This window comes from Lipotes vexillifer, unplaced genomic scaffold, assembly GCF_000442215.2.
Source record: "Lipotes vexillifer unplaced genomic scaffold, Lipotes_vexillifer_v1.1 scaffold926, whole genome shotgun sequence".
Classification (NCBI taxonomy): domain Eukaryota; kingdom Metazoa; phylum Chordata; class Mammalia; order Artiodactyla; family Lipotidae; genus Lipotes; species Lipotes vexillifer.
The window spans coordinates 1,745,600-1,772,537 of NW_006798085.1; the positions used below are offsets into that span (position 1 = coordinate 1,745,600).

The window sequence follows — 26,938 nt, forward strand, 5'->3', positions numbered from 1 at the left end:
ATAGTAACCCATGGGGTCAGGGATGAGAAGGGATGAATACTCTTTGGTAGGCTGGGGTCGGGGACAGGCTGGGGATGGGGGAGGCTCATCTCTGGAAAGCTCTGGGGCAATGCCACCAGGGTTTCCGTCATGGAGGCCTGGGCTAGGACGAGATGGGGGAGTCTGGGGACCCAGGCCAGGCCTGACCCTCTTGGGCTTAAGTCCCTCCTCCCCATGGAGATCAGAAATGGAAACGTCTTTGGCCCCAAGGCCAAGATCTCCAGGGCAAGAGTGGCCCTTGGGAGTATGTGCACCTTCTGTAAGATATGGCCCTTCAGACAGCGGCAGTCTGACCATGTGCCCTCAGCCTTCTGTTTCAAGGCCCAAGAACCCAGTCCCTGTGCTCCTTCTCCAGAGGGCTCCTTACGCAACCCTTTCTGATTTGGGGACGTGTCCTCGAGCCTGCCTCAACACTGATCATCTGCCTCCCCAAAGCCAGGTGGTGACAGCCCATTTAGCCATCTCTCTAAGCCCTCTGCCCACCTCTCTCCTCTCCTCTCCCTCTTCCCTATCTCCGCTCTTTCCCGCCACTCATTCTGCACCCCCTTCCTATACCTCATGGCCTAGGGTGCTGGGGCACAGCTTAACTGGGTCCCTGACCTAGCCACAACTGGGTACACCTCATGTCCCAGCTGGGCCCTTCCCTGTGGCGGCCCCACATGGGACAAGGTGCGCTGGAGCGGGAGGAGGGCCGCCGCATCATCTGCTGTTGCCTGCAGGGGTGTGGGCAGGAGGGAATTAAGGATCGTGGCAACAAAAGGAATGCGGAGGGGGGAAAGAGCTTCTCCCCTCTGTGCCCCCCAACATTCCCTGAAGAGCCAAGGCTGGGTAAGCAGCCTCCTTCCTTGGGGTCAGGGCTCTCAGTGGTGGTGGGCATTTCCACCCCCACTCCCCCCCCCTTTCTTTTTTGGCTAAGCCCCATAGATGGGGGCCTGGGAGGGGGGCACCTGCTGCTCCTGCCTTTTTCTCCTGGATGAGTTTTGCAGCTCCCTGGGGCCCTCTGGCGGTTCTGTTGGAGCTGCTTTTGGAGTGGGGGTTGGTAGGGGGCGATGTGTCATTGCCCCATTTCCCCCACCCCCCACCTGGTCCTACACCTCCCATGGGAGGGGCCCCCTCCCCCTCCCCCTGGGGGGGGCGCTGGAGCTGATGTCGGTGTGTGGTGGAGGTCTGATCTCCCTCCTTGCTGTCACTCTTCCCGAGTCAGGCCCTCGTCTAGGGCAGGCAGTGCCTCCAGGCCCGGTGCCCCACCACCCTGGCCGCTGGAGAAGGACACCATGGTATGGAGGAGCATGAGAACAAGGACGCAGAGCCGGATCCTGCTGGGACTGAGGCGGGAGCCCCCAGAGACCGGCAGCAGGGAGGGATTGTGGCTGAGGTGGCCTGGGGGGTCGTGGCGGGGGTGGTAGTGGGGGTAGTGTTGGTGGTAGTGGTGGAAGTAAGAGTGGTGGAATTGCTGGTGGTGGGTTTTAGGGGCCTCAGACTCCTTGAACGTCTTCTTCTCCGACTCACAGGAGACCCACTGCACGTCACAGCACTTGGTTTCCGGCCGCTTTGGCGAAGTATCCAGCAACCCTGCCAATGGATAAGCAAGGCGGGGTGGGGTGCTAAGGGGGCTGCTGGCTATGTCTTTCTGAGAGAGGTGATTGTCAAAGCTGGGGCTGCTCTGGTAGCCCTGCCCAAGACTCTTCCCCCTGCCCCTTAGCACCGTCCCTTTCTGGACACATCTTCCAGGGAGCCCAGACAGTTTTTCTGGGATAACTCCCCGGCCAGGTATGTTTTGGATACAGATGGCCACTCTGCTCTCTCCCCCTATTCCACTTTGCCCCATCCCAACCTGGGGCCTCACTACCTACTCCCGCAGCCACTAACCCTCTCCTGACCCAACTTCCCTGTTGCCCTCCCTGCTCCCACAGCCCCGACCTGGTGCCTGCTCTGGGCCCCTGGCTTCCTCCCTCCTCCCAGGGCCCTGCCTTTACCTGTACAGATAAAGCCAGGGAGCCCTCCGTACACCATTTCCTCATTGTCAGGGAGGATAAAGGGGCACCGGGTCTGCACCTCCAGGCAGTATTGCTTGCAGGGCACCCAGCGCTGGCATTACTGCTGGGTCACGCTGAAGTATTCTGAGCCCCAGCGCTGGCATGCCTGCTGGGTCACGCTGAAGTATTCTGAGCACAGCCAGGCCTTGTAGACAGCCTGTAGGGAGAGGAAAAAGCATCAGCCCCTTTCCGCTTCAGAGGAGAGGGATGAGGAGGGGTGTACCTGTACTCTATAGGGGGAGGGTACGGTGTGCTCACCAACCCACCCCCAGGATCCAGGGGGTGGGGAAGAAGGGTTTGGGTCAAGACCACTACCTCCTACCCTAAAATCTCCCATTTCACAGCCAGAACTCCCAAGTCCCCGATCTGCAGTCATCCAAGACTTTGAATTTGTTCATTGGTAAAAATCACAAAATGACTCCCATATCAGAGCTGGAAGAGGTCCATCCGACCGTACCCTTTTATAGCTGGTCCCAAGAGATGTCCTGACTCGTCTGAGGTCACCTATATTGAGGTAAATTTCACTTCCATTCAATTCAGCAAACATTTCTTTGGCTGATGGTGTTAAGTTTCTAAACTCAAGAAAAGAGATGGAGAGGATAATCTTTGCTTTACCTCATTAGGGTGTTGGGTAGATCAAATAATATGACACATATGAAAATGTTTTGTAAATTCTATAGTGCAGTACAAATGTGAGGGGTTATTTTTAATAAAAACAGGAATCTGCCTTACCAAGCACCACACGTGCCTTCAAGCTCTACTTAACCCATGCTCTGTCCTGTTGGCGTCTGCCCTGGAGTGGAGCAGACACCACATTTCATTTGGAAACTTTGCTTGGCCGTTTCACTTCATGGGTATACTTCCTGCCCCTCATCTAGCCCATTTCCACCAGGTCCTGGCTAAGAAAGGTTCCCTGCTCTATACTCTGGCTATCATCAAGACCAGAGTTCCTCAACGGCGACACTACTGACATTTTGGACTGGATGATTCTTTGTAGTGGGGGCTGTCCTGTGCATTATAGAATATTGAGAAGCATTTCTTGCCTCTACCCAGTAGTTACCAGTCGCATCCTCCCCCTCCTCATTGTGACAACCAAGAAATGTCTCTGGCCATTGCCAAATATCCCCTGGGTGGGGTGCAAAATCATCTCCCATTGAGAACCAGTGATCTAACCCCTTGCTACTGAAAGTGTGGACCTGGACCAGCAGCATCACCATCACTTGGAGCTTGTGAAAAGTGCATAATCCCAGGCCCTGCCTCAGACTTGACAAGTCACACCTGCATTTCAACAGGATGCCCAGAGCCCTGCCCACATCCATTCTTCATATTTTCAGGGGCACCTTCCCATAGTTGCTCCTTGTAGCGATGGTTCTCCGACTTCAGTGTGCCTCAGAATCCCCTGGGACACTTGTTAAAAAGGCAGATGGCCCCCTCCAATTCAGCTTCAAGAGGACTGAGGTGGGCTCAGGAATCTGCCTTTGGAACAAGGGTCCAGGTCATTCTGCGGCCAGAGGCCTTTCAACCACACTCTGAGCAACGTGGTCAGAGCTTCTTACACAGACTTTAAACACTTACACTCAAATACAGATAACTCCACGGTGAACATGGACTTGGGCAATGTAATCCCACACTGGCCTTTTCCAAAGTGGGGGCAGGGGCGTGGTGATGGGTGGTAGTGGTGGGTGGTAGTGGGTTGTGGTGCAAGTTACCCCCCTGAGGAACACAGATTTGATATCTCACTGGCTTCTCAAATTTAACATGCTCTAAACCTTAAAATTCAGTTCTTGTTTTTACTCCAAATCTGCCCACACCCCTGAGTCTTGACCACTTCGGTTAAGTGCCATGACCATCGACCTGGGTATTCAATCCAGAAACTTAGGTGTCAGCCATCACTCCTCTCTTTGCCAGCATCCCCACACGCAGCCCATCAGCAAGGCATGCCAATTCTCCCTCTACTTCCACGACTCTGTGCAGGCACTGTCATTTGTCACCTGGACAACAGTCTCCTATGTGGCCTCCCCACCTCCACTCTTGCTCTTTCCAATGCACTGTTTACACAGGAGTAAGAGCGATCTCAAAATGACATTCGAACATGTTACTCCCTTGCTTCAAACCCTTCAATGCATTTAGAATAAAACCCAAACTTTCGACCACAGACTTCAAACCCCCGCATAACTTGGCCGCTGTCTGTCTCTCCAACCTCATTTTCTACCTCTCCCATACGGCTCATAATGCTCCACACGCTGAGGTTTTCTTCCTTTTCCTTGAACATGCCCTACTTCTTCCCACCTTGGGGCCTTGGCACACACTGTTCTCTTGGCCTGATATGCTCTTCCCCCCTGCCCCCCACCACTTTTGGCCTGGCTAGGTCCTTCTCAACTTGGAAGCCTCAGTTCAAAAGTCACCTCCTCAGAGAGGGTCTCCCTGACCACTCTAGTTAGAGAATGCCCCCTCATTATTCTTTTTCTTAAATGTTTCTTCACCACAAGTATGAGTTTGTCTGCATCCTTGTTTTGTTTTTCCCTGTCAACCTCACTAAAATGTAAGACGCATAAAAGCAGACGCGGGTCGGTCTTATTGACCATATTGAGGACTCAGCACAATATATGTATGAAAACAAGTCTTGTTGATGGAATGAGCCAGATGAGTAAATGAGGACATGTCCCTACTCTCAAAGAAATTTCAGTTTCATGGATAGACAGATCTCACTTGAAACTATGGCACATTTTCTGTACTATAAGAGAAGTTAAACCACTGGCCACTGGAGTGAAGCAAATAGAAAAGCCGGGAAAGATTTCACTGAGGGTATGAGTTGAGCTGGGGGAGTTCCCTGGTGGTCCAGCGGTTAGGAATCCACCTTCCAATGCAGGGGGCGTGGGTTCGATTCCTGGTCGGGGAACTACGATCCCACATGCTCTGGGGCAACTAAGCCTGAGGGCCACAACTACCGAGCCCACGTGCTCTGGAGCCCACGCGCCACAACTAGAGAGAAGCCTGCGTGTTGCAACGAAGAGCCCGCACACCACAACGAAAGATCCCGCGTGCCACAACTAAGACCTGAGACAGCCAAAAATAAATAAATAAATATTTCAAAAAAAAGAGTTGAGTTGGGACTCAAAGTAGGATTTTAGATGGCATGGGCAGAGATGAGACAAAAGGGCATTCTGGACTGAGGCAACAGCTTAAGCAAAGGTACAGATGTGAGCACATGCATGGTGTGCTAAAAGAATGGAGAACAGTTTCATATGAATGAAGTGCAAAGGATACCAACCTCCCGTGGATGGACATTTAAGTTATTTCCAGGTTTCCACTATCACAAACAATGCTTTGGTGAGCAGGTCTGTACACACCTCTCTTGAACACTTGTGTTACATTTTATTTATATAAACTCTTAAGAGTGAAATTATTGGGATAAAAGGTATGTGCAATGGAGTGAGAAGGGAGTGGAAGGAGGTGGAAAGGAACAAGTAAAGGTAAGAGGCAGGGGAAGAGGGAGCTAGAGGGGTAGGAGAAGGACTCAGGGGTTGGATAGAGTGGCAGTGGAGTCCGGGGGCACAAGGGAGGAGGGGAGGAAGAAAGAGAGGGTAAGAAAGAGTAGGGAGTTGGAAGGTGAGAACTGGTGGTTATAGCGGGCGTAGGAAAAAACAGCACTGGGGAGGAAGCAGGGGAATAAGAGATGGAGGGTGTAAGGGAGGTAAAGAGGTACAGTGAGGGTGAGAGAAGATGAAGGGTAAGAAAGGGTAGGGCATAACAGGGCGGGGGACAGGAGACATGGAAGATGGGCTGTGAAGAGGAGGGGTAAGGAAGACGGAGGAAGAAAGAGGAGGGTTCAAGAGGCAGCAGGGGAATAAAGGGGGGTAAAGAAGATGGGAACAGAGGAAGGCCAAGATAAGAAAGAGGGATAAGCCAGCAGAAGGAGATGGGGGAGACAGAAAGAAAAGTTAAGACAGGAAACAAAAGGATATCCCTAACGCTAAGGGCCCCAGTACCTTGGAGACTCCCCCCCCTCCAACTTGTGGGTCCCAGGGCGCCAAGAGGCAGCTCTGTCCACAGCCTCTGCCCCAACCTCTGCAGCCTGGACCCAGAGTCCACCTCCACCCTCACCCTGAATTGTGTGGAACAGCCCAGTCCTCCACTGCTGGGGTTCAGAGGCCCCTGTGGGATTCTCCCTGGGCTCTTTCGGTTCAATATTCCTGCTCCCAGGTGAGGCTGCAGTGGAGGGCCAGCTCTGCTCCCAGGCAACTGCAGTTAGCCTAATAGCAGGCGCTGGTGGCCAGGCACTCCCCGCCTCTGCTCTGGGAGAGAGAGGGGGAGTTGAGGGAGGCGGGGCTGGGAGAGGGGTGGCCTGACAGTGGGAGGGAGGCCTTTCTCCTTAGCTAGACGACCCTCCCTCAAGCCCCAGGCCCCAGAGTCACCATGGCGAGCAGGTTGCCTGAGGAGGACACCAGGCCTGTGGGTGGCAAGACAGGAAAAGGCAAGGAACTAGTGAGAGGAATGGAGAAAGTAGAGCGACACGGGGCTGAGAGAGGTCATCCAATTCCTTAGCCCCACATATGGCCAGCTGAGGTCATTGCTGGCCCACGTGATTTAAAAAGGGGCTGGGGCCCTTCTCAGATGAAAAGTCTGGCTCTCAGGGCTACCACCTGGACAGCAAGCCTGCCTTAGTCTCCGTAGCCATCTTCCCTAGGCAGGCCTAAGCCACTTGCCCCATCTCATCAGTGTTAGGACTGAGCCAGAGGGGACCGGGTTGCTAGGGCAGTTGCAGGGGACGTGGGCACTCATCCACAAGGATGGGGAAGAGCCAGGAGAGCTGCGTTCGGAGAGCTGTGGGGCTTGCTGGAGGCGGGGCATGCAGGGCAAAGGAAGAAATGTCTCAGAACCAGACAACAGTCAGTTGGGAGACCCTCGGAGGTCTTTTGCTCTAGGTCCTCAATTCTGGCTGCATATCAGAATCACTCAGAGAGTCTTTTATTTTTTTTCCCCCCAGGTATCTTGCTATTTTATTTTTAACTAGTTTTTTTTTAACATCTTTATTGAAGTATAATTGCTTTACAATGGTGAGTTAGTTTCTGCTTTATAACAAAGTGAATCAGTTATACATATACATATGTTCCACATCTCTTCCCTCTTTTTTAATTTATTTTTTATATTTTATTTTTTTTACATCTTTATTGGAGTATAATTGCTTTACAATGGTGTGTTAGTTTCTGCTTTATAACAAAGTGAATCAGTTATACATATACATATGTTCCCATAACCCTTCCCTCTTGCGTCTCCCTCCCACCCTCCCTATCCCACCCCTCCAGGCGGTCACAAAGCTGATCTCCCTGTGCTATGCGGCTGCTTCCCACTAGCTATCTACCTTACGTTTGGTAGTGTACATATGTCCATGCCACTCTTTCACTTTGTCACAGCTTACCCTTCCCCCTCCCCATATTCTCAAGTCCATTCTCTAGTAGGTCTGTGTCTTTATTCTCGTCTCGCCCCTAGGTTCTTCATGACCATTTTTTTGTTTGTTTTTTAGATTCCATATATATGTGTTAGCATACGGTATTTGTTTTTCTCTTTCTGACTTACTTCACTCTGTATGACAGACTCTAGGTCCATCCACCTCACTACAAATAACTCAATTTCGTTTCTTTTTATGGCTGAGTAATATTCCATTGTATATATGTGCCACATCTTCTTTATCCATTCATCCGATGATGGACACTTAGGTTGCTTCCATGTCCTGGCTTTTGTAAATAGAGCTGCAATGAACATTTTGGTACATGACTCTTTTTGAATTATGGTTTTCAGAGTCTTTTAAAAATGCTTCTGCTTGGGCTTCCCTGGTGGTGCAGTGGTTGAGAGTCCGCCTGCCGATGCAGGGGATACGGGTTCGTGTCCCGGTCTGGGAAGATCCCACATGCCGTGGAGCGGCTGGGCCCGTGAGCTATGGCCGCTGAGCCTGCTCGTCCGGAGCCTGTGCTCCACAATGGGAGAGGCCGCAACAGTGAGAGGCCCACATACCGCAAAAAAGAAAAAAAAAAATGCTTCTGCTTGGCCCACATTGCACTCCAGACCAAGTCAGTCGGAATCCTTGTGTGTGGGGCCCACACATCTAGAGTTTTTCAAAACACCTCAGTTAATTTTAATATGCAGAGAACTTAGCCCTGCTTCATTTTATAGCTGAGGAAACTGAGGCCCAGAAAAGTGGGGGGAAGGACTTCTCTACAGTCACATAAAGTAGTGGCAGAGGGAGGAACTTGAAACCCAGTTTCTCGACTCTAACTCCAGGGTTCTTCCTACTGGACCATCCTACCAGTGACTGCATTCCAAACTCAGGGGGCAGGACACAGAAGCGTGGGGAGGGGAGGAGAGCTGAGGAGAACCAGGCCTGCTCTTGGCTTTCAGGCTCTTCAGACTCCAGCCCTGGCAGGAAAGCCTTCTTCATCATGCCCTGTCCTCTGAGCTTAACCACCCTGGACCCTCAAGGTAGCAGCAGATGATGGGTGGGGTGAAAAGCCTTGACCTGACAGTGCCCTCCTTTCCCTAACAGAATCCCCTTCCCCACCTCCAGCAGGCCACCGCTGGGCTCAATCAAGTTCCGGCTGCTACAGCCAAGTTGCTATGGGAACTGGGAGGGGAAGGAAGCAGGGAGTAACTAGAGGGAACACCAATTAACCCAAAAAGGAAGCTGAGAAGGCTATCCCACCCATCCTCCCGGCTGGGCTGTTAAACCACTCTTTTTTTGTTTTTGTTTTTTCATAATGTCTTTTTTTTTTTTTTTTTTTTTTGTGGTACGTGGGCCTCTCACTGCCGCGGCCTCTCCCGCTGCGGAGCACAGGCTCCGGACGAGCAGGCTCAACGGCCATGGCTCACGGGCCCAGCCGCTCCACGGCACGTGGGATCCCCCCAGACCGGGGCACGAACCCGTATCCCCTGCATCGGCAGGCGGACTCTCAACCACTGCGCCACCAGGGAAGCCCCAGTAAATATTTTTTTAAAAAGACATTATGGGGCTTCCCTGGTGGCGCAGTGGTTGAGAGTCCGCCTGCCGATGCAGGGGACACGGGTTCGTGCCCCGGTCCGGGAAGATCCCACGTGCCGTGAAGCGGCTGGGCCCGTGAGCCATGGCCGCTGAGGCTGCACGTCCGGAGCCTGTGCTCTGCAATGGGAGAGGCCGCGGCAGTGAGAGGCCCGCGTACCGCAAAAAAAAAAAAAAAAAAAAGAAAAAAAATTACTGATTGATTTTGGCTGCATCAGGTCTTAGTTGCGGCACGCGGGATCTTTAGTTGCAGTATGTGGGCTTCTTAGTTGCAGCATGCCTGCGGGATCTAGTTCCCCAACCAGGGATCGAACCCAGGACTCCTGCACTGGGAGCAGGGAGTCTTACCCACTGGACCACTAGGGAAGTCCCTTAAACCACTCTTGAAATGGGAGCAGGTAAGACGAGGGGGATCCCCACCCATCCTGGGCTCTGCAGCTGCTAGTTTAGGGAGGAGTGGGAGGACCTGGAGAGGCTTACCTTCCTGCACCCTGGCTTGCAGCGCTGGCCAGGGCATTCTCATCCCTACGCTCCTCTGGGAAGAAGCATGTGACTTCTCCTGGCCCCCAGGGTGCTACGGGAATGCATACAAGTGCGTACCTACAAACACAGCCCACAGCCAAGACTCAGGGCCAGAGGGTTTAGAAAGAGGAGGCCATCCTGGACTCCTCGGTTAGGGGGCGGGAAAACCCTCCAGAGAGGAGAGCCTCAGTTCCTGCCAACCAGGAAGTCGGCAGTTTCCTCCTTGGATTCCAACTTGCTTCCCTCCCTAGGGCCTATTTCCCCATCCAAATCCTCCCTACAGACCTCTTCATCGCCGTTTGTTTTCCTAACGCACTCCTGGGACACTTGGCCAGGAGCTGCAGCTGCAGAGACCGTGGAGGCAGAGTGGCAATCTGGGCTGGGCTTGGGAATGAAACCCACTGTCCACAGCACATAAATAACCACCCTGCCCCTGGAATTCACCTAGGTGGAAACTGAGGCTCAGAAAAGGGATTTGGTTCAGCCAAGTCAGAAACATGCAAGAAATCAACTATAAAGCCAGGATTAGAAGGGAGGTACTCTGGTGACTAATCCCATGTCTCTTTGTGCTGCATCCATCAATACACATAGCATTGTGTGAAGGACCTCCTTGGGCAGGTCTGAAAAGAGCCACACGCTCCTATTCCTGGTTCTGGGCTTTCAGAAAGTTGGGTCAGAACAGGGTAAGGTCAAGGTCAATCTCTCCAACCCAGGGGAGGGAGATCTTGGGCATAACTCTGGGAGTAGTTCCTTGGGATTGGCAGAGTCAGACTGAGATGAGAGGCATTACAGGGCAAATGCAGGTGGATGACATGGCTTTACTTTAAGTGGCTGTAAAAATAAGCAACAGCTTTCCTGCTGCTGAGAATGAGCAGTCATGAGTCAGAGTGGCCTGGCCTGGCCTGGAGGAAAGGCGGGGGAGATGGCTTGAGAGGTGGATAAGAACCCAGAGCCACTGCAGTTCCAGTGGGTCCAGTCACCTCCAAGCCTCTTAGGCCACCTGCTCCAAGGCCAGGGGCAGCCTGATTAGTGGAGAAGTGGTGTCCCTGGTGCAGGAGCAGTTCTCTGAAGGAGCCTAGATGACCCATATCAATCAGGTGATCAGAGGAGGCAGGTTCATGACCACTCGAGAATAGGAAGGGCTGTGAGAATCACGACTCCACCTCCCTATCTGCTGTTGGAATTTCCACTCCCACGTCACTGCCACAAGCTATCCAGCTACTGACTGCACACCTCTTGTCACAGGGCGCACGCTCTCTCCTAGGGCAGCCCATATCTTCAGACAAGTCTCGCGGTTAAAGAAGTTCTTTCTCCTTCTGAGCTGAGATAATGCCTCTCTGTGGCATTGCTCATGGCTCCTCCTAGCTCTTCTGGGACCATAAACTTCCTGTCCCCATGCCAGCCCTGCAGTAGGTATTTGTAAACTTCCCTGAATCAGGTCAGGTCTTCCCATTCATTTTTTCCTGCAATGATCAATTTCTGAACATGTTCAAGTGCCTGGCACTGTGCTGGGGAACTACATATGATAGAGATAGGGAAGACAAGATTGCTGTCTTTAAGGAGCAGGAGAGACAACCTTGTGCATCAATCATTAGAAGACACTGTGATAAGCAGTATGTACTTGGTGCAATGATAGCATAAAGGGAGGAAGGATCAATGGTGTTTTGAGGGCTGAAGCACAGGAAAATACCTCTACGTGGGAGAGGCTAGAGTTGGGGCTTGGAAAAAATGGGTAGAAGTTCACTGGGTGGAATAGGGCAGGAATAAGTGCACTTAAAGCAAAGGAATAAGTAGGTATTAAGGCCTGGAGGTGTGAAACAGTGCCGGCTTCAGGCACTGTCGGTAGTTTAGCATAGTTAGAGGGTACAAAGGGGGCCATGATGGGAGATGAGGCTACGGAGGAAGGCCATGCCCATATTATGATATGTTCTGCATGCTGAGGAGGAGCCAGGCTTCATCCTATAGGCAATGGACAGCCTTTAGTGGATTTTAAATAACTGCTTTTCAAAAGATTGCTTATCACTTTTAAGTCAGTGATAAGTTAGTCTTATCACTGACTAACTTTTCAGACTTATGTTCTGAAAGTGTGGATGATGGAGCATAGGCATCAAGACTGGAGGCAGGGAGACCAGTTAGGAGCCTATTGCAACAATCTGAATGAGAGATGATGGGGATACCAGGTTTCTGGCTTGGGTGGCAGGATGAATAGTAGTTTCATTCATTAAAGAAGGGAAACCAGGAGGAGGAGTAGATTTGGGGGTGAAGATGATGAATTCACTTTTTGGTCATGCTGACTTTGAAATATAGGTCAGTATATACTAGGCTAGGTAGAAATGTCAAGGAGGTAGTGGTCTGAGCAATGGTCTGAGCTCAGAAGGAGGGTCTGGGCTAGAAATAAAGGTTTGGGAGTCATCAAGGGTTAAGGAGTTAATCAGGAACATAGTAGGACTATACTTTCCCACACCCTTTGAAATTATGCATGGCTATAAGACTTACTTTGGCCAATGAAATGTGAGTTGAAGTGACATGGATCCCTTTAAGAGCTGGAGTACGATTTGCCTCTGCTGCTGACTGTGGAAGCAGTGTTGAAATGGACCTTTTGCTAGCCTGGGTCTCTTGGTGACTATCATGAACAGATGCTCCCTGCTGACCTATTTTGGACATGTATTATGAGCAAGAAATAACTGTTTGTCATGTTAAGCCTCTGATATTTGGGAATTGTTTGCTACTACAGTGTAACCTGGCTCACTCTGACTAATAAAGTAATAGTGGAAGCCAAGGAAGTAGAGGATATTGCCTAGGGAAAATTAACGCACAGAGAAAAGGACCAACAATGGATCCCTGGAAAACACTAACATTTAAGGGGCAGGTAGAAGAAGGGAATCTGATGAAGATGGGGGAGTGGTTTAAGAGCTCGGAGAAGAAACAGAAGAGAGTGGCATTCTATAAATTAGGCGAGGAGAGTTTCAAAGAATAAGAGTGGTCAGCAGATGAGAACATGCTGGCAGTCTCATCATGGTGAGATCAGTTTCAGTGGAGCAGTGGGGGCAGAAACCAAATTGAAGCCAATTTAAAAGGGAATGTGAGGGAAGAAAAATTGAGAGAGCTATGTGTAGACTACTCTTCCAGGAAGCCAAACTAGTTTTTCAACTATTTTTGGGGATGTGGTTTCCAGTTCTCTGTTCTATCCTGGTTGCTCCTATTCAGACAAGTTCCTATTTTTCTATGTCCCTTGCAACTGAATGCAATTCCCAGACAGAGTTTATCAACAGAGTCAAGTAGAAGTATCAGCCCTCCTATCCTAGAAGCTCTGTTTCTGTTAATGCAGCCTAAGACCACATTTGCTCTCTGGGAGACTGTACTGCATTCTTTTGGTAATTCAGTGGAGATGGAGAGGGGAATTTCTGCCTGGGATCATAGACACAGCCTAGATCAAAGTCCCTGGAAGCAGCTCAAGCCTTCTGGCAAGATATCTGAATGAATTAAACATCCTTGAGACGGTAGGCTCCCTGAGGACAGGGACTGTGTCTTATCTGTGTATTTCCCTCAGGACTTCACATGGAATTAGGTATACAGAAGAGATGCCTGCTAAGTACTTGAAATCCAAGCACTTGTAAACCAAGCCTCCAGCAACTAGCCCAGACTGGAGTAAGGTGGAGATCTCCAAGAAAAGGGTGAAAGTAATGGGTTATGTAATGTGTTGCATGAATTTTACAGCTTTGATGGAGAAATTGGGGATGCATTAGCAAAAAAAAAAAAAAAAAAAAAAAAAAAAAAAAAAAAAGGTAAGGTGGACCAAGAAAAGGGTGAAAGTAATGGGTTATGTAATGTGTTGCATGAATTTTACAGCTTTGATGGAGAAATTGGGGATGCATTGCATTAAAAAAAAAAAAAAGAAAAAAAAGAAAAAAAATCATAGAAAACTAATCAAATAGAAAAAAGAGAGGCAATTATTAACTCCAGGAAAACAAGTTGGCCAAGGAAGAAAATGTAATCACAGTATTCTACATGACTCAGCTGTGAACAATATTTATAATCCTTATAATGTAAATATGGAATACTGTTAACACCAGAAATTGTGTTATGACAATATTGGATATATGAGGGGAGCGCACATACGGTGCTGCTGGTAGTAAGAGAGCTAAATCCCACTCTAAAAAAATAAAAAGGCAGTACATATTTAAATCAGAAAAAAAAGAAATGAAAGTATTGGTATATCATTTAGAGATGTGGAGGTAAATATGAGAAGAAACAGCTAAGAGGTTTAGAAGTATTTGACTCTGAAGAGTGAAGCTTAGGGTTGGAGCAGAGGGCTTCTGTTTTAATTATAAGCAATGAGCTCTATATTTATCATTTAAAAGATATTACATTATATATCATTTAAAAGACAGATGCTACAAGAATATATATCTATATATGGAATATACATATGTGTATACATGTATATATATGTATATGTGTGTATCTTTGTGTGCACAAAGATATTTCAAACAGAAAAGTCAAGAAATAGCAGTATCAGCACACCATTAAAAATGTGACAATAAATATCAGAAGAAAGAGCTAACAGAGCTTCAAGTGTTTAACTTTGAAGAGTGACTATATATATGTAGCTTATATCACCACTGTCTGGAGCATGGGCTTAGGTCAGGTCAGCTTAACAGGCCAGCAGAATTAATGAGTGGCCCCATAGCCAAAGAGAACTCATATGAGAGGAGGGGAACTCTGAGGGCCTCTGTGCCCAACAGCTGTGCAGGCCACCCACCATAGAAATGGTGCCAGTGTGACATGACAACCATGGCTTCATTTGAGTTGCACACAAATGTGTTTGGCATAAAATCCCGCTGCCCTCTCCCAGGGGGCACACACTACTAGTCTGGGCCCAGGCCCAGGTAGAAATCTCCAGCTCCCTGTAGGGATCATTGTGAAACCAGCTCCTTGCCCCTACCTTACTTCTGTCCCCAAACACAGTACCTTGCTAAACAGATGAGAGGCTGGGGAGAGACCTAATAAAAGGACCTGTTAGTTGTGCTTGGTCTCTGGGGGTGAGGTAAATCAAGGCTTTGGAGTCCTTCCATCTCTAGCTCTTCCCTTCCCTACCTGAGTATATCTCTGTGCTCTCATTCACTAGAATCTCTCCAGTTGCCTTCTGGCTCCTAACCTTCCACCTCCACACTAGACACTTCACCTGCTGCTCCCAAATTACCTTTCCCTTCTCCTAAGGGAAAGTGTTGTCAATCTCAATTGAGTATTAAGCAGTCATTTAGATTAAACACATCTAATTAAGGTGACAATAATTATAGCTACCATTTTTTAAGTGCTTAACATAGCCAGGCTCCATTCTAAGCAGCTGACCTTTATTAACTCATTGAATCCTCACAACCACCCCCTGAGATGGAGAAACATTTACAGATGAGGACAGGAAGGACCAGAGTTAAAAAAAAAAAAAAAAAAAAAAAAAAAAAAGCTCGTCCAAGGCCACACAGCCAATAATAACATATGGTGGCTACCATTTCCCGAGCGCTTTACATCTCACAGGCACTGTGCTCTTAAGAGATTAGCATGTCATATGTCACTGAAGCCTAATAATGACCCTATTTCTTAGTTCTGAATTCAAAGAAAATGAGGTTCCAAGAGAGATGAAAGGTCTCAACAACTGTTTTATGGAGAAGACAGATTTCAAGCTGGAATGTGAAGTCAAGTTTACCTGGGCTTCAGTTCCCAAGCTTATACACCATATAGCCCCTAGGATGGTCCCTCCATTTCACTATCACCATTGAAGTAATTAGCTTGTTACTTAAACAAATCTCTTTGATGGAATTTCAAGTCAAGTTGGGGAGAGATTTCTAGGACTGGATGGGAGAGTGATTTTCTAAAATCAGTGTATTCAGCTCATTCCCAATGAGTAAAGTTTTCTTTGTAAGGGAGTGTCGGGGGAAGAATACTTGGGTACTAGGGGCTACAAATGACCATTTCCATTCCCCCATCAAAGCACTCCCTTTCCTCTTTCCTCTAAATGCATGCATGTGTGCATGCATGGGAGCACAAACACACACACACCCTGGGAGTGTTGAAAAGAGGCAACTGTTCCTGCTCTGATCTTTGGCAACCTGTGATGGGAAGGCAGCTCTCTCCTTGTACAAAGGTCTTCTTGCCTTTGGACATGAGTTATCCTGTTCTAGGTCTTGTCACGTAGGGGCTCCTGGAACTGCCTTGCCCTGGAAGACTCCAATGCTAGAGTCCATTCCTTCAGAAAGGTTTCAGGGCAGCCACAACACTCTACCTAATTGCTCCTTCTCCCCAGCTTGCTCCATAAATGTTCTTCATCGAAAAGCCTTTGCTCCAGTCAGGTGTAGAGTTAGCCAGAGCTGGGTTCAGATTCTGGCTCTGCCACTAACTGGCTGTATGAACTTGGACAAGTCATCTGTAAGGAGGTAGGGACTCAGTCACTAATTTGATATGTGACTGTAAGCAAAGTACTCTCCCTCTCTGAGTCTCAATTTGGATCCAAGAAGATGGTCCCTAGGGAGGCAGCATGCATGGGGAGAAGACAGGCTCAAACATCTTTAACCTCAAACATTCCTGTGGTCAAATCCCAGGTTTGCTCTCACCAGTTATGAAAACTCAAACAAGTTACTTAAATTCCCTGATCTATACTTTCCTTATCTGCAAAATGGAGATAATAAAAGCACATATCGATAACCTTTCTGTAAATGATGTCTGTAAAGCAACTAGCACAAAGCTTTACCTATAGTAAAATTACACTGGTACAGATTGGGTACCCTGGATTTGACCTGGATTCAAATCCCAGCTCCAACTCTTATTAGCTGGATGACCTTGAGCCAGTTACTTAACCTCTCTGAGCCTGTTTTCTCCTAAGTAAAATGGGGATAAATATATATACACGTCACAAGACAGATGTAAGAATTAAGTGAGATAAAGTACATAAAAAGTGCCTGGGATAATTCCTTTCCTTCCCATGCCCTCCTTTCAAGCTCTAAGATGCAAATAATAAATGGAAAAAAACACAACTGCCACAAATGTAATCAGAAAAAAATCATTAATACATACAAGTCAATAATAAAAACACAAGACATGGACAGACAATTCATAAAACAGGCAATACAAATGACCCATAAACAAGAAAAACAAAATTTGACCTAAGGAATGCAAATTACAAGCCAATGCTATAACACTTTTCAGCTACAAATTAGTAAAGTTTAAAATATATGATAATCAATATTAGACAAGGGTGGTAAATTAGTCTCACATTTTTGGCGAGGGTATAAACTAGAAGCAGCCTTCTGGAAAGCAATTTGGTAAGAAAGAAATTTGTATGTCAAAAGCCTTAGAACGGTTAATACTCTTTGATTCTGTAAGACTAGTTCCAAATGTTCGTCCTGAAGAATTAATGTATATGCTTCCATTTGTATGCAAAACAAGGGAAAGAAAAAGTCATTTTGTGTGCAAATGTTGAGGTAAGCTCAGAGAGGGATGGAAGGATACACACCAAATCGTTAACATCAGTGACCTCAGGGCAGTGGGACTGTTGGGGGAAGGAACAGGAAGATTACTAAGTGGAATACAGAGGTTTCTTTATAAACCTCTGTATTGTTAGATTTGGTACAATGAAGGTGCATTATTTTGTGATTTAAGAAACTCAGCAAAGTAGAGAAATAAGAAAAAAATGATTGAGATACTATTTATTAAAAAAAAGGAATCATAGACCTGACAAAGATTTATGGACAAAGATATCCATCACAGCTTTATTTACAATAGTAAGAGTTGAAAGTAAATATCCAACAATAGGGTACTAGGTAACTAAATTGCACTAAATTCATGGGATGGGATATTGCATGCTCATCAAGAATGATGTTTGTGGGAATTCCCTGGCGGTCCAGTGGTTAGAACTCCATGCTTTCACTACCAAGGGCCCAGGTTCAATCCCTGCTAGGGGAACTAATTCTGCAAGCCATGCGGCACAGCCAAAAAAAAGAGGTTTGTGAATATCTAATTACATGGAAAGATATTCAGTATAACTTTAGCAATAAGTTAAAAAGAGCAGGGTAAAAAACCTGGATGATTTCAACTATGTAAAAATATATAGTCACATCTATTAGGGTGGCTATCATCAAAAAAAAAAAAAAGGAAAAGTATAAATGTTGATGAGAATGTGGAGAAATTGGAACCCTGTGCATTGCTCATAAGAACATAAAATGGTGCAGTGCTGTAGAGAACACTATGGAGGTTCCTCAGAAAGTTAAATATAGAATTACCACGTGATCCAGCAAGTCCATATCCGGGTACCTAACCAAAAGAATTGAAAGCAGGGATTCAAACAGATACTTGTATACCAATGTTCATAACAACATTATTCACAATGGCCAAAATATGGAAGGAAATGAAAATATAGGTCCACACAAAAACCTGTCTATGAACGTTCATAGCAGCTTTATTCATAATTGTCCGAAGGTGGAACCAACCCAAGTGTCCACAGCAATGAATGAATTTAAAAAATGTGGTACATCCAGACAATGGAATATTATTCAACCATAAAAAGAATGAAGTACTGATACATGCCACAACATGGATGAACCTTGAAAACATTATGTTTAATGAAATAAGCCAGACACGAAAGGACAAAAAGTGTATGATTCCACTTATACGAATTACTCAGAATAGTCAAATTCATAGAGATGGTCAATAGAATAGAGGTTACCAGGGGCTGGGGGGAGGGAGGAATGGAGAGTTATTGTTTAATGGGTAAAGAGTTTCTGTTTAGGAGAATAAAAACATTTTAGGAATGAATAGTGGAGATGGTTGTACAACATTGCAAATATACTTAATGCCACTGAATTGTACACCTAAAAATGGTTAGAACGGTAAATTTGATGTTATGTATATTTTACCACAATAAAAAACTATGCTACAAAAAGACATATTAGGAGGAAATACACTATAACATTAAGAGCATCTCTGGGACCTTTTTCGTGTTATATTTCTATTTTCCACAATTTCTCAGAGACCATTTTTTTGGCAATTGGAAAAAAAGGTATTTTTAAAAGATTCTGAGTCTATAATAGCTCTGAAGGATTAACCTGGTTGGAAGTTTTAGTTGAGTTCAACACTAAGCAGATATGCTCACCTTTCACAGATCAGCCAGGTAGCCACGCTATCTGCTGGAAACCAAATACAAAGACAGGAAACAATGGTAACACCCACCACCACTGCTCATCCTTCTCCGGGCAGAGCTTGGTGAGTTGGCACTTCCTTCTACCTCCAAGAGAAGCCTCGTCATCCCAGGCCAGGGCTCACCAAAAGCCTGGCATGGGAACTGGGTGTCCAAAGGCCAAGCCAGGCCTCCACAGGCTCTGGGATGATAAGGTCTCACAGTTTCCCCTCCCAGCTCTCCCAGCAGCTGCTGGGCAGGGCTCAGGCCTGCACTAGGTCTGTCTAGGAGACCTACTCCTCTCCTACCCCGGTTGATCCTTCCAGCAGATTGGGGCTGAGAATCTAACAGATACCCTCCTTCCAGGCAAGAGGAGCCCAGCTCCTCCCATCTCCTTGGTAGAGCCTGTAGAAGAAGGAGGGAGCAAACACGTCCTTTCCTCACGCCCATCCTCTGTCACAATCTCAAGAGGATACTGGTGATTATCACTGGGGCTCAAGGACAAGAGACTGGGGTATTGAACAAGGAGGATGTTGGTGAGTCCCCACTTTGGATCTGAGCTACTCCAGGGGGTCCCTACAAGTTGCCAGTAGGTGATGCTGGATTTCCCTTGCAGTTCATCAGCGTCTCACTCCAGCCTCTCAAGAGCCAGCTGGGCATTGCCTCTGACAGCTGGGGGAGTTTATTAAGATTTTCTTTATACATGTGTGCACTGGGGAAAGAAGAGACAGACCTGGGTTTGTGTGGCAGTCCTCCCACCTTTTAGCTATGTGTCCTGGATGGGTCGGTCACTTTCCTTCACTGAACCTCAGTTGTCACATCTGTAAAAAGGGAATAATGAGAGTACCTGCCTGCTAGGATGACTATCAGGATTAAATGAGTTCATGGACACACATAAAGTCCCTGGCATCTCCCAGGCACTTGAAAGCTGGCAGTTTTCTTTTCCCCTTTCCCTTTGTTCTTTGGCACCGGCCTGCCTTCACCTTCTGGCCCAGAGACTTGTGGCTCAGGTTCCAGCTCCTTTTTCCAGAAGCCATTCAGACAGGAGCTTTGGTCCTGGCAGCTCCTGTCACTCCGTGGTAACCCCTTCCTTCACCAGGGCCAGCTGCAACTCACCTGGTGCCCTTGCTCTCCTCTCTAAGCATGGCTGCCTGGCTCGAGGTATCAAAAATTCAGGCTTTTCTGAACACCCTCATATGCCCAGGGAGAAAAGTCTGGTCCAGCATCCCTGCACACACCCTGGTCTGTGCGCCTGTAACCACAGGAACACAACATACCTATTCCCCAGAGGGCTCCCGGCTCAGCATTGGAGAATGGTGCTCCTGGAGGCCCACATTTGTCTAAACCCCCTCAGAAGCTGCCCCTGGCTTTCCAGCAAACACCTGCAGCTGGAATCCATATGTGGCTGAGACGTGAGCTGGGGATGGGGGAGTAGGGGTGGGGGCAGGTCTGATGCCCAGTCTGCAAGGGCACAGGGCAGATAAACAGCTTCACAGGGTGGGAACATAAAAGAACTGCCCATAAAAGAACTGCCCTGAGGGAGAAGTTTTTCTAGGGCAAACTCCCACCCTTGAGCCTAAGGTGTCGTCCTACATATGCACCCACACACCGAAGGGTGGGTGTGCCCTTTCCCTGAGACACCGATGCCTGGGGAGGAGACCAACATGCACCCACATGGCTTAGAGGCACCCTCTCATGCTTGTAATGTGTTCGGAGATCCCTGACTCTCCTTTAACCTCAGCCCCACCCACTGTCTTCCCTTTCCTCACCCTTACCTCCACTGTGTTCAGCAGACTCTTCCAGTCAGACCATGAGAGTGGGTGGGAGGCTGCTGGGCTCCCTTCCTCCACTGAACTCCCCTCCGCCCCCACCTTCAGGAGATACCAGTTTATCCTTCATGGAGGTTCCCGTTGCTATGGTGACTATAGTAGTCAGGCACCAGCCTGTGGGAAGGATGGGAAGTCGCCATGAAGAAGATTGTGTCTTGTGTGTGTGTCTATGTGTCTAAGCATGTGTGCATGCACACACACACACACGTCTACAATGAGTGGGGAGGAGAGAAGGCAGGAAGGAGAAAAAGAGCAGACAGGGAGAAAGGGGACAGGAGAAGAGGGGACCAGAAGATGAAAGGGGGGCAGGAGGAGGGATGGGGATCAGAGAGGCGAAGTGTGAGAGGGGTGTGAGGGATGCGAGGGGTGAGGGGGCATGCAGGAGACAAGGGCAAGAGGTGCAGTGCCGGGACGGGGGTTAGGGATAAGGCCAGAAGATGGTCAGGACGCGGGGTAAAGGTTGGTGGAGTGTGAGGTAGAGGTGAGAGATGAGGGGAGTGGAGCTGGATGGGAGATGGGAGAGGGCTGGCCGTTAGAAGGGAGCAGGGAGGGGCGTGGGGGGAAGGGGAGGGGTGGGAGCAGGTGGGGTAACTGTGGGGAGAAGTGGGTGTTGGAGGAGTGAGGTGTGGGTGCGGTTTGGGAAGGGTCTAGCAGAAAGTTGGGAAGGTTGTGGGGTCATTGGTATGTGGGGGTGTTGGCTGTGGGCCAAAATTGGGAGGACTATGGGGATTGGTAGTGGGGTGGGTCAGGGTAGGGGTGAGGGGATCCGGAGAGGTGTGGGCAGCATAGGGCCAGTTTCCCACTCTCACGTTTAAGCCCCTATACCCTGTCTGAGCTACAAACATTGCCTTTTCCGTCCCCGGTCCTTCCCGGAAGCCCGGTGCTCACATTCATGGCCAGTGAGCTTCGGTGGATCTGGACGCCCCTCCTCAGGGGAGCCTTTGCCATGGTCCTGGGAGGCTGCTTCTTGACTGCCTCCCCCTTCCTCCACCCCCAAATGTGGACAAGGGTACTCTCTCTGCCCTCACGAACCCTGGGTCAGGGAGGCTGACAGTGGGGCACTGCTCCATGCCTGAAAGCTTGGAGGGACCACTTGCCAACTTGGGGCTCCTGCCCTTTGCCCAGTGCCCTGAGCTTCCTGCTCTCGGCACCAGCGTTAGCCTGGGAATCCTGCTTGGCAGGAAAACTGTGGCAGGTGGGAGGAGAGAGGAAGGCAGCGAGGCAGAAACAGCTGCCAGCCGGAGTGGAGGAAGAGGTCCCCAACGGGTAAGGGCAGAAGGCGAGGTGCTGGCTCTGGCAGCCCCCTCCCCTGGGTGTGGGTGTTAGGCCTCCTTCCCTGGCCTTGCCCATCCAATGCTGCTGTTGAGGGAGCAGGCTCTGCTCACTGGCCTGAACTCTGAGCTGACACAGGCCTCAGAGGTCAGCTGGTCCAACCTGCCCTAGACTCCGGAGTCAGAGTCATCTCCACAGCATTTCCCTCAGGGCTCTGTCTGAATCAGGCTAGACCTTTCCCCTGGGAGCAGGAACTCACCTCCCCTCAAGGCACTCTGTTCCCTCTTTGGAAGGAAAAAACTGTTAACTGAACAACTCTGATATGCCAGGCCTAGGTACTGTGCAGACTTCTCATTAATAATGAGCTCACAGGGCTGTTCTGATGAATTACCTCCATTTTACAGATGAGAAAAGTGAGGCTGAGAGAGCTGAAGTCCCTAGCTCAAGGTCACACAGGTAATACATAAAAAAGCTAGGCTTGAACCCAGGACTTTCTAACCATGAAGTCCCTCTGGGGTTAAGCAGGAAATGCCTCTTCTTTTGCAGCTGACAACTCTTCTGAGGTCTGAAGTTGGAGACCACACCTTCCTGAGTCTCCTCTTCTTCAGCTGAAACAGCTCCTTCAACTCTGTCCAGGAGAACTCGAGTTTTAGCCTCCTCTTAAACTGCTCAGTGTGAGACCCAGAACCAAACACACGATGTGCCAGATGGGTGTGGGCCAGTCCCGAAGATAACAGAACTATCGCATCCTTCCTTGGCACTAACCTTTATGGTTGTGGCCCTATGGCTAGAGAGAACTGAGAACTGGCCTTCTATCCCTTCTTGGATCAGAGCTATGAGAGAAGAGGCCAGGGTTTTGTTCCCATCTCCACCACTGCCCCCCCCACCCCCCATCAGACTATCCTCAATTTAGAGTAGGGAAGGGGCAGAGGTGGAGGAAGAGGCAATCAGAACCAGGCGGGGTCTGGCAGGGCTGGGAGATGGAGAGGGCTGGGGGAGTGAGGGGGTGGTCCAGTAACCACAGGCACGGCCAGAAGGGCTAAGCAGAGCAGGAGGCAAGGGCTGAGGGGATGCGTGCACAGGGAGGTAAGGGAGGGGTGGAGCGGGGCCCCAGGGGTTGGGAGAGGCCAGCGTGGGAACGGGCATTGACCTCCCTAAGTTATCATCGCCCTGCTGTGTGAGAGGAAGTCAGTTACACATTAAGGAAATGTCACAGCTGGTACTAAATTGGGAGGTGTCACAGGCAGCAGTGAGGACAGGTATGATGTGTGGGGCCCTGTGTGGCCCGAAACAGGGGCAGATATTGCAAAGGGAGAGAACAGGGTTTCTGGGGCTGCCCGGGAAAGATCTAACTGAAATATTGCAGACAGGCCCCCCGGGGATGGGGGTCACCTGGCCTTGGAGCAAAGGCTCCAGGTTTGGTTTCCAGCAGCAGAGGAAGCCACCTCACCCTAGCCTGGGGCGGTGTGCTCTCCACCCTGGAGAAGCTTGGAGGATGTGGCATTATCTCCAAGGGATCCCATTTGGGGGAGGGGCTGGACAGCAGGGCTTGAAACTGGGGGGCAGGCTTGGGGATCTGCAAAAAAGGCCTGGGATAGAGGTGGGGCACTGGGGTGAAGACAGAGGGGCTGCAGGAAGGAGGAGAGCAGGGCTGTCTTTTCCTGTAGGGCCTGTAATACAGCTGGAATCTAGAGGCCTGTGGGTGTAGGCCTCAGTGAAGGGAGAGCATGTTGGAGAGGGTGGGAAAGACAGGAAGAAAGCTGTGGAGCTGACACTGCCCTTCTCCCAGCACAGCAGGCAGCAAGAGAGCAGGCGGAGTTCACTTGAGAGGGAGAGAGAGAGTGAGAGTGTGAAAGCGGCAAGGAGACAAAGGAGAGCAGGGAGGGCCCTGGCCATTGCAAACCTGATGAGAGGCCATGGCCAAAGCGTGAGCTTAGCATTGACGCCATGTGGGTTGGAGTCCTGGCACTCCTGCTCCTTAGCTGACTGGCCTTCGGGCAAACTGCTTGAGCCCGCTGCACCTCAGTTTCCCCATCTGTAAAATGGGGCTCCTGATGCTGGTATTACCAGCCTCCCCAGGCAGTTGTGATCTCATAATACACATGAAAGAGGCTACAAACCCTAAGCAGGACATCACTGCCAGGTGTTCTATTATTCTTACAAAATACTATCAGCTACCTTTTTCCACTTCAATCTCACAAAAGACTCAGGATGTGGGCAGAGCCAGGATTATTATCCTTGTTTTACGAATGAGGAAACAAAAGCTTAGAGAAGTGAACTGACGTGCCCAAGGTCACACTACGAACAAGTGGTAGAGATGATCAGGCCTCCTGAAGCCAAGATATCAGTTGTCTTTCTCCTCCAACAAACTGCTTGGTAAAAATAATCAACATGAGGGATTATTATTTAGTGCCGGATCAGACAGAGCCTGAAGCCAACTATGACCCGGAGAAAACCCCACGGGAAAGTTGTAGCATGGTCTCTTTTTCATCCTGGAGATTGTGGGAAAGAAAAAGTCGGGGCCACGGGGTTGGAGGGAAGGCCACAAAAGACAGACATCCTTTATTCCGTCTGCTAGTGGCCCGTGTCCCTCTGCTCGCACTGACATCAAGGGTGTGTGTCTCTATCTCTATATGACAAAATGTGTCCTGTTTTATGTGACAGTACTTCTGCCTGTGTGTCTCTGACATCCTGGGGAGATGTGCATATGTATGACACCTTGTCTGCTTCTGTGGCACCGTTTGTGGGTGTTGACGACCTCTCTCTACCTCTGTGTGACTTTGCCCGGGGTGGTGGTGGTGCTGTTTGGCAGTGTGTGTGTGTCTATCTGTCTGTACACCTTTAAGAGGTGGAATATCTCATTTGGTAGTGTGAGTGAGGCAGTGAGTCAGCTGAGGCTGAGGGAGGCGGGAGGGAGACTGCTAGGTTACGAGAACAGGAAAAAGGAGAATGAGAAAGTGAAGTCAGGAGCAAGGAGGTACCCCTTTCCTCCCCAACCCCCTGCCCAAATCCCTAAGGAGCCCACCAAGAGCGTGGAACCGGGCAGAAGTCTGCAGGGGTCACGTCAGATGGAAAGGGGCACTTTCTGTCCCTCCCCAAAGCCTCGGAGGGAGACAAGCTAGGCTATGAGGCAACTGTCTCCCTCTCCAGCTCTCAGCCCCCAGCTTGAGGATGGGTGAGACCAGCACCCCACCTGGTCTCCTCTTCACTTGACCCTTTGACCTTGCTGTTCTCTTTCCTCTCAGAGGCAGGCTACCTGCAGGCCACACAAACAGAGCAGTAGCACCATGTCCCAAATGTTTACAGCCCCCATACACCCACTGTCCAGAACGACCCTGCTCAGGGTCAAGAAGTTTCTCAACACTCAGCTCTGCCCTAGGCAGGCCCATTCTGCAGGGGCCCCGCCTCTCCTCTGGATGCCCGTCCCCAACGACCAGTAAGCCAGCTTTCCCTCCACTGCCACCCCAGGGCACTGGGAAAGCACTGGAACTTCTGTAGTGCACCAGCCTCCAGTGGTCCTCCCACAAGCTGCTGTGCCCTGCTCCCAGCTCCTTCTCTTGTCAGGGGAGAGGAGTTGGCAGGTACCCTCCTTGGGAGAAAACAGGCACCCTGGGGCTCCACCTGCTTAGACTCTGACCAGCCACCTCAGGTCATATAAGGTCAACAGTGTGCTGTGCCCCACAACCAGGTGCCCCTCCTCTCACCCACTGGCAGGGGCCAAAGGGTCAGGGTTAAGTTGCCAAATATTCTTCCCCCACCTTTGGCCTTCCCCCTGCACCAGCCAGTCCCAGGACTTTCCATTCCAGCCAAGGAAAGGAAAGGGGCACCGCTAGGTGAGGACGGGGGCTGGGGGAGCCAGAGCCCTCTTTCCATCCCTTTGCCAACCGGGGGGCCCCCGGATCCCTCCCTCCTCATGCGGGGGGGCGGGGCGCGAGAAAGCCCCAGTCAGATGGTGCCCAAAGCCAGAATCAATAGAAGTTGGCCAGGTGGTTACCTGACTTGAGTCCCTGAGGCCCTGCTTCCCGGGAGGGTCCCAAGGTAGCACTACCCGTGCCCCATGAGAACGGTAGGGGTGTTGGGGGGAGGTGAGGTAGGTAGAGGGGGAAACCTTTTTTCTCCCGGTCCCACCGCCACGGCTCCCGCCGCTGAAGCGGCAGCCGTTGCGGCCGCGGACGCCAGTCCCTACCTTACAGCCTTTCGTGCAGGACCGGATTGAATACTCTTCTGCCTGTAAGTATTTATGCAGCACGAGGTCGAACTCGTCATATTTTTCCTGAGCATGTCGGTCGAGCCGCTGGTACGCCTCGATACAGTTGCTACACACCTCCCAGGCCCCGGAGCCCGGGCTAGCCACCAGGGCCAGCAGGTCCCCCAGCAGGGTGTCCAGGCTGCAGTCCAGGCTGTCGGGGCTGTCCATGCCCAGCAGCAAATCCCAGACCGTGTAGGTGTCGCAAAAGGAAAGAGGGAAGTTCCGAAAGTGGCCTTTGAGCAAGTTTTTTTTGGCGGTGGGGAACTCGGCCGGGGCACGGGAAGGGTAGTCGGGGGGCCGTAGAGGGGGCGCTGGGGTGGTCGGTTCGAAAAGTCTCTGCAAAGATTGCAATTTGGTGCAAGCTGCGTCCAGCCCCGTAGGTTCTGGGACGCCGCCGCAGTCCGGCCCGGGACCGGCGGCGGGGGCGGCTTTGGTCAGGTTGCTGTGTCGCGGGCCGCAGGTGCCTGGGGGCGCACTGGGCTGGTCGGGCGGCTGCGGCGGCGGCGGCAGCACCGCGCGAGGAGGCACCGGCTGCAGCTCCCGGCCGGCCCCCCAGGGCGGCCGCATGGCGCTGCTCAGCTCCCTGGCCCGGGGCCGGGCCCCCGCGCACAGCCACAGATGGTCAGCGAGCAGCACGGTGAAGAAGAGCAGGGACGCCAGGGACAGTCGCCATCGCTGCGCCCGCTCGGAGTCGGCGCAAGGTTTGTCGCTTGGCCTGGGAGCCCAGCAGCAGCAGCAGCAGATAGTCAGCGCGGCGGCGTCTTTCCCGGGCCACATCCAAGCGCCCCTGAACAT

At 50.2% G+C, this 26,938-nt stretch overlaps 1 protein-coding gene across 1 annotated transcript; it reads right to left on the reverse strand.

Moving 5' to 3' along the window:
• Nucleotides 1–1,225: 1,225 nt before the first annotated feature.
• NALF2 (NALCN channel auxiliary factor 2) lies at nt 1,226–26,938 on the reverse strand. Its single transcript, XM_007470141.1, is given in 4 exon segments — nt 1,226–1,611; nt 2,016–2,136; nt 2,182–2,232; nt 26,081–26,938. Coding segments are annotated over 4 exon segments (1,416 nt in total).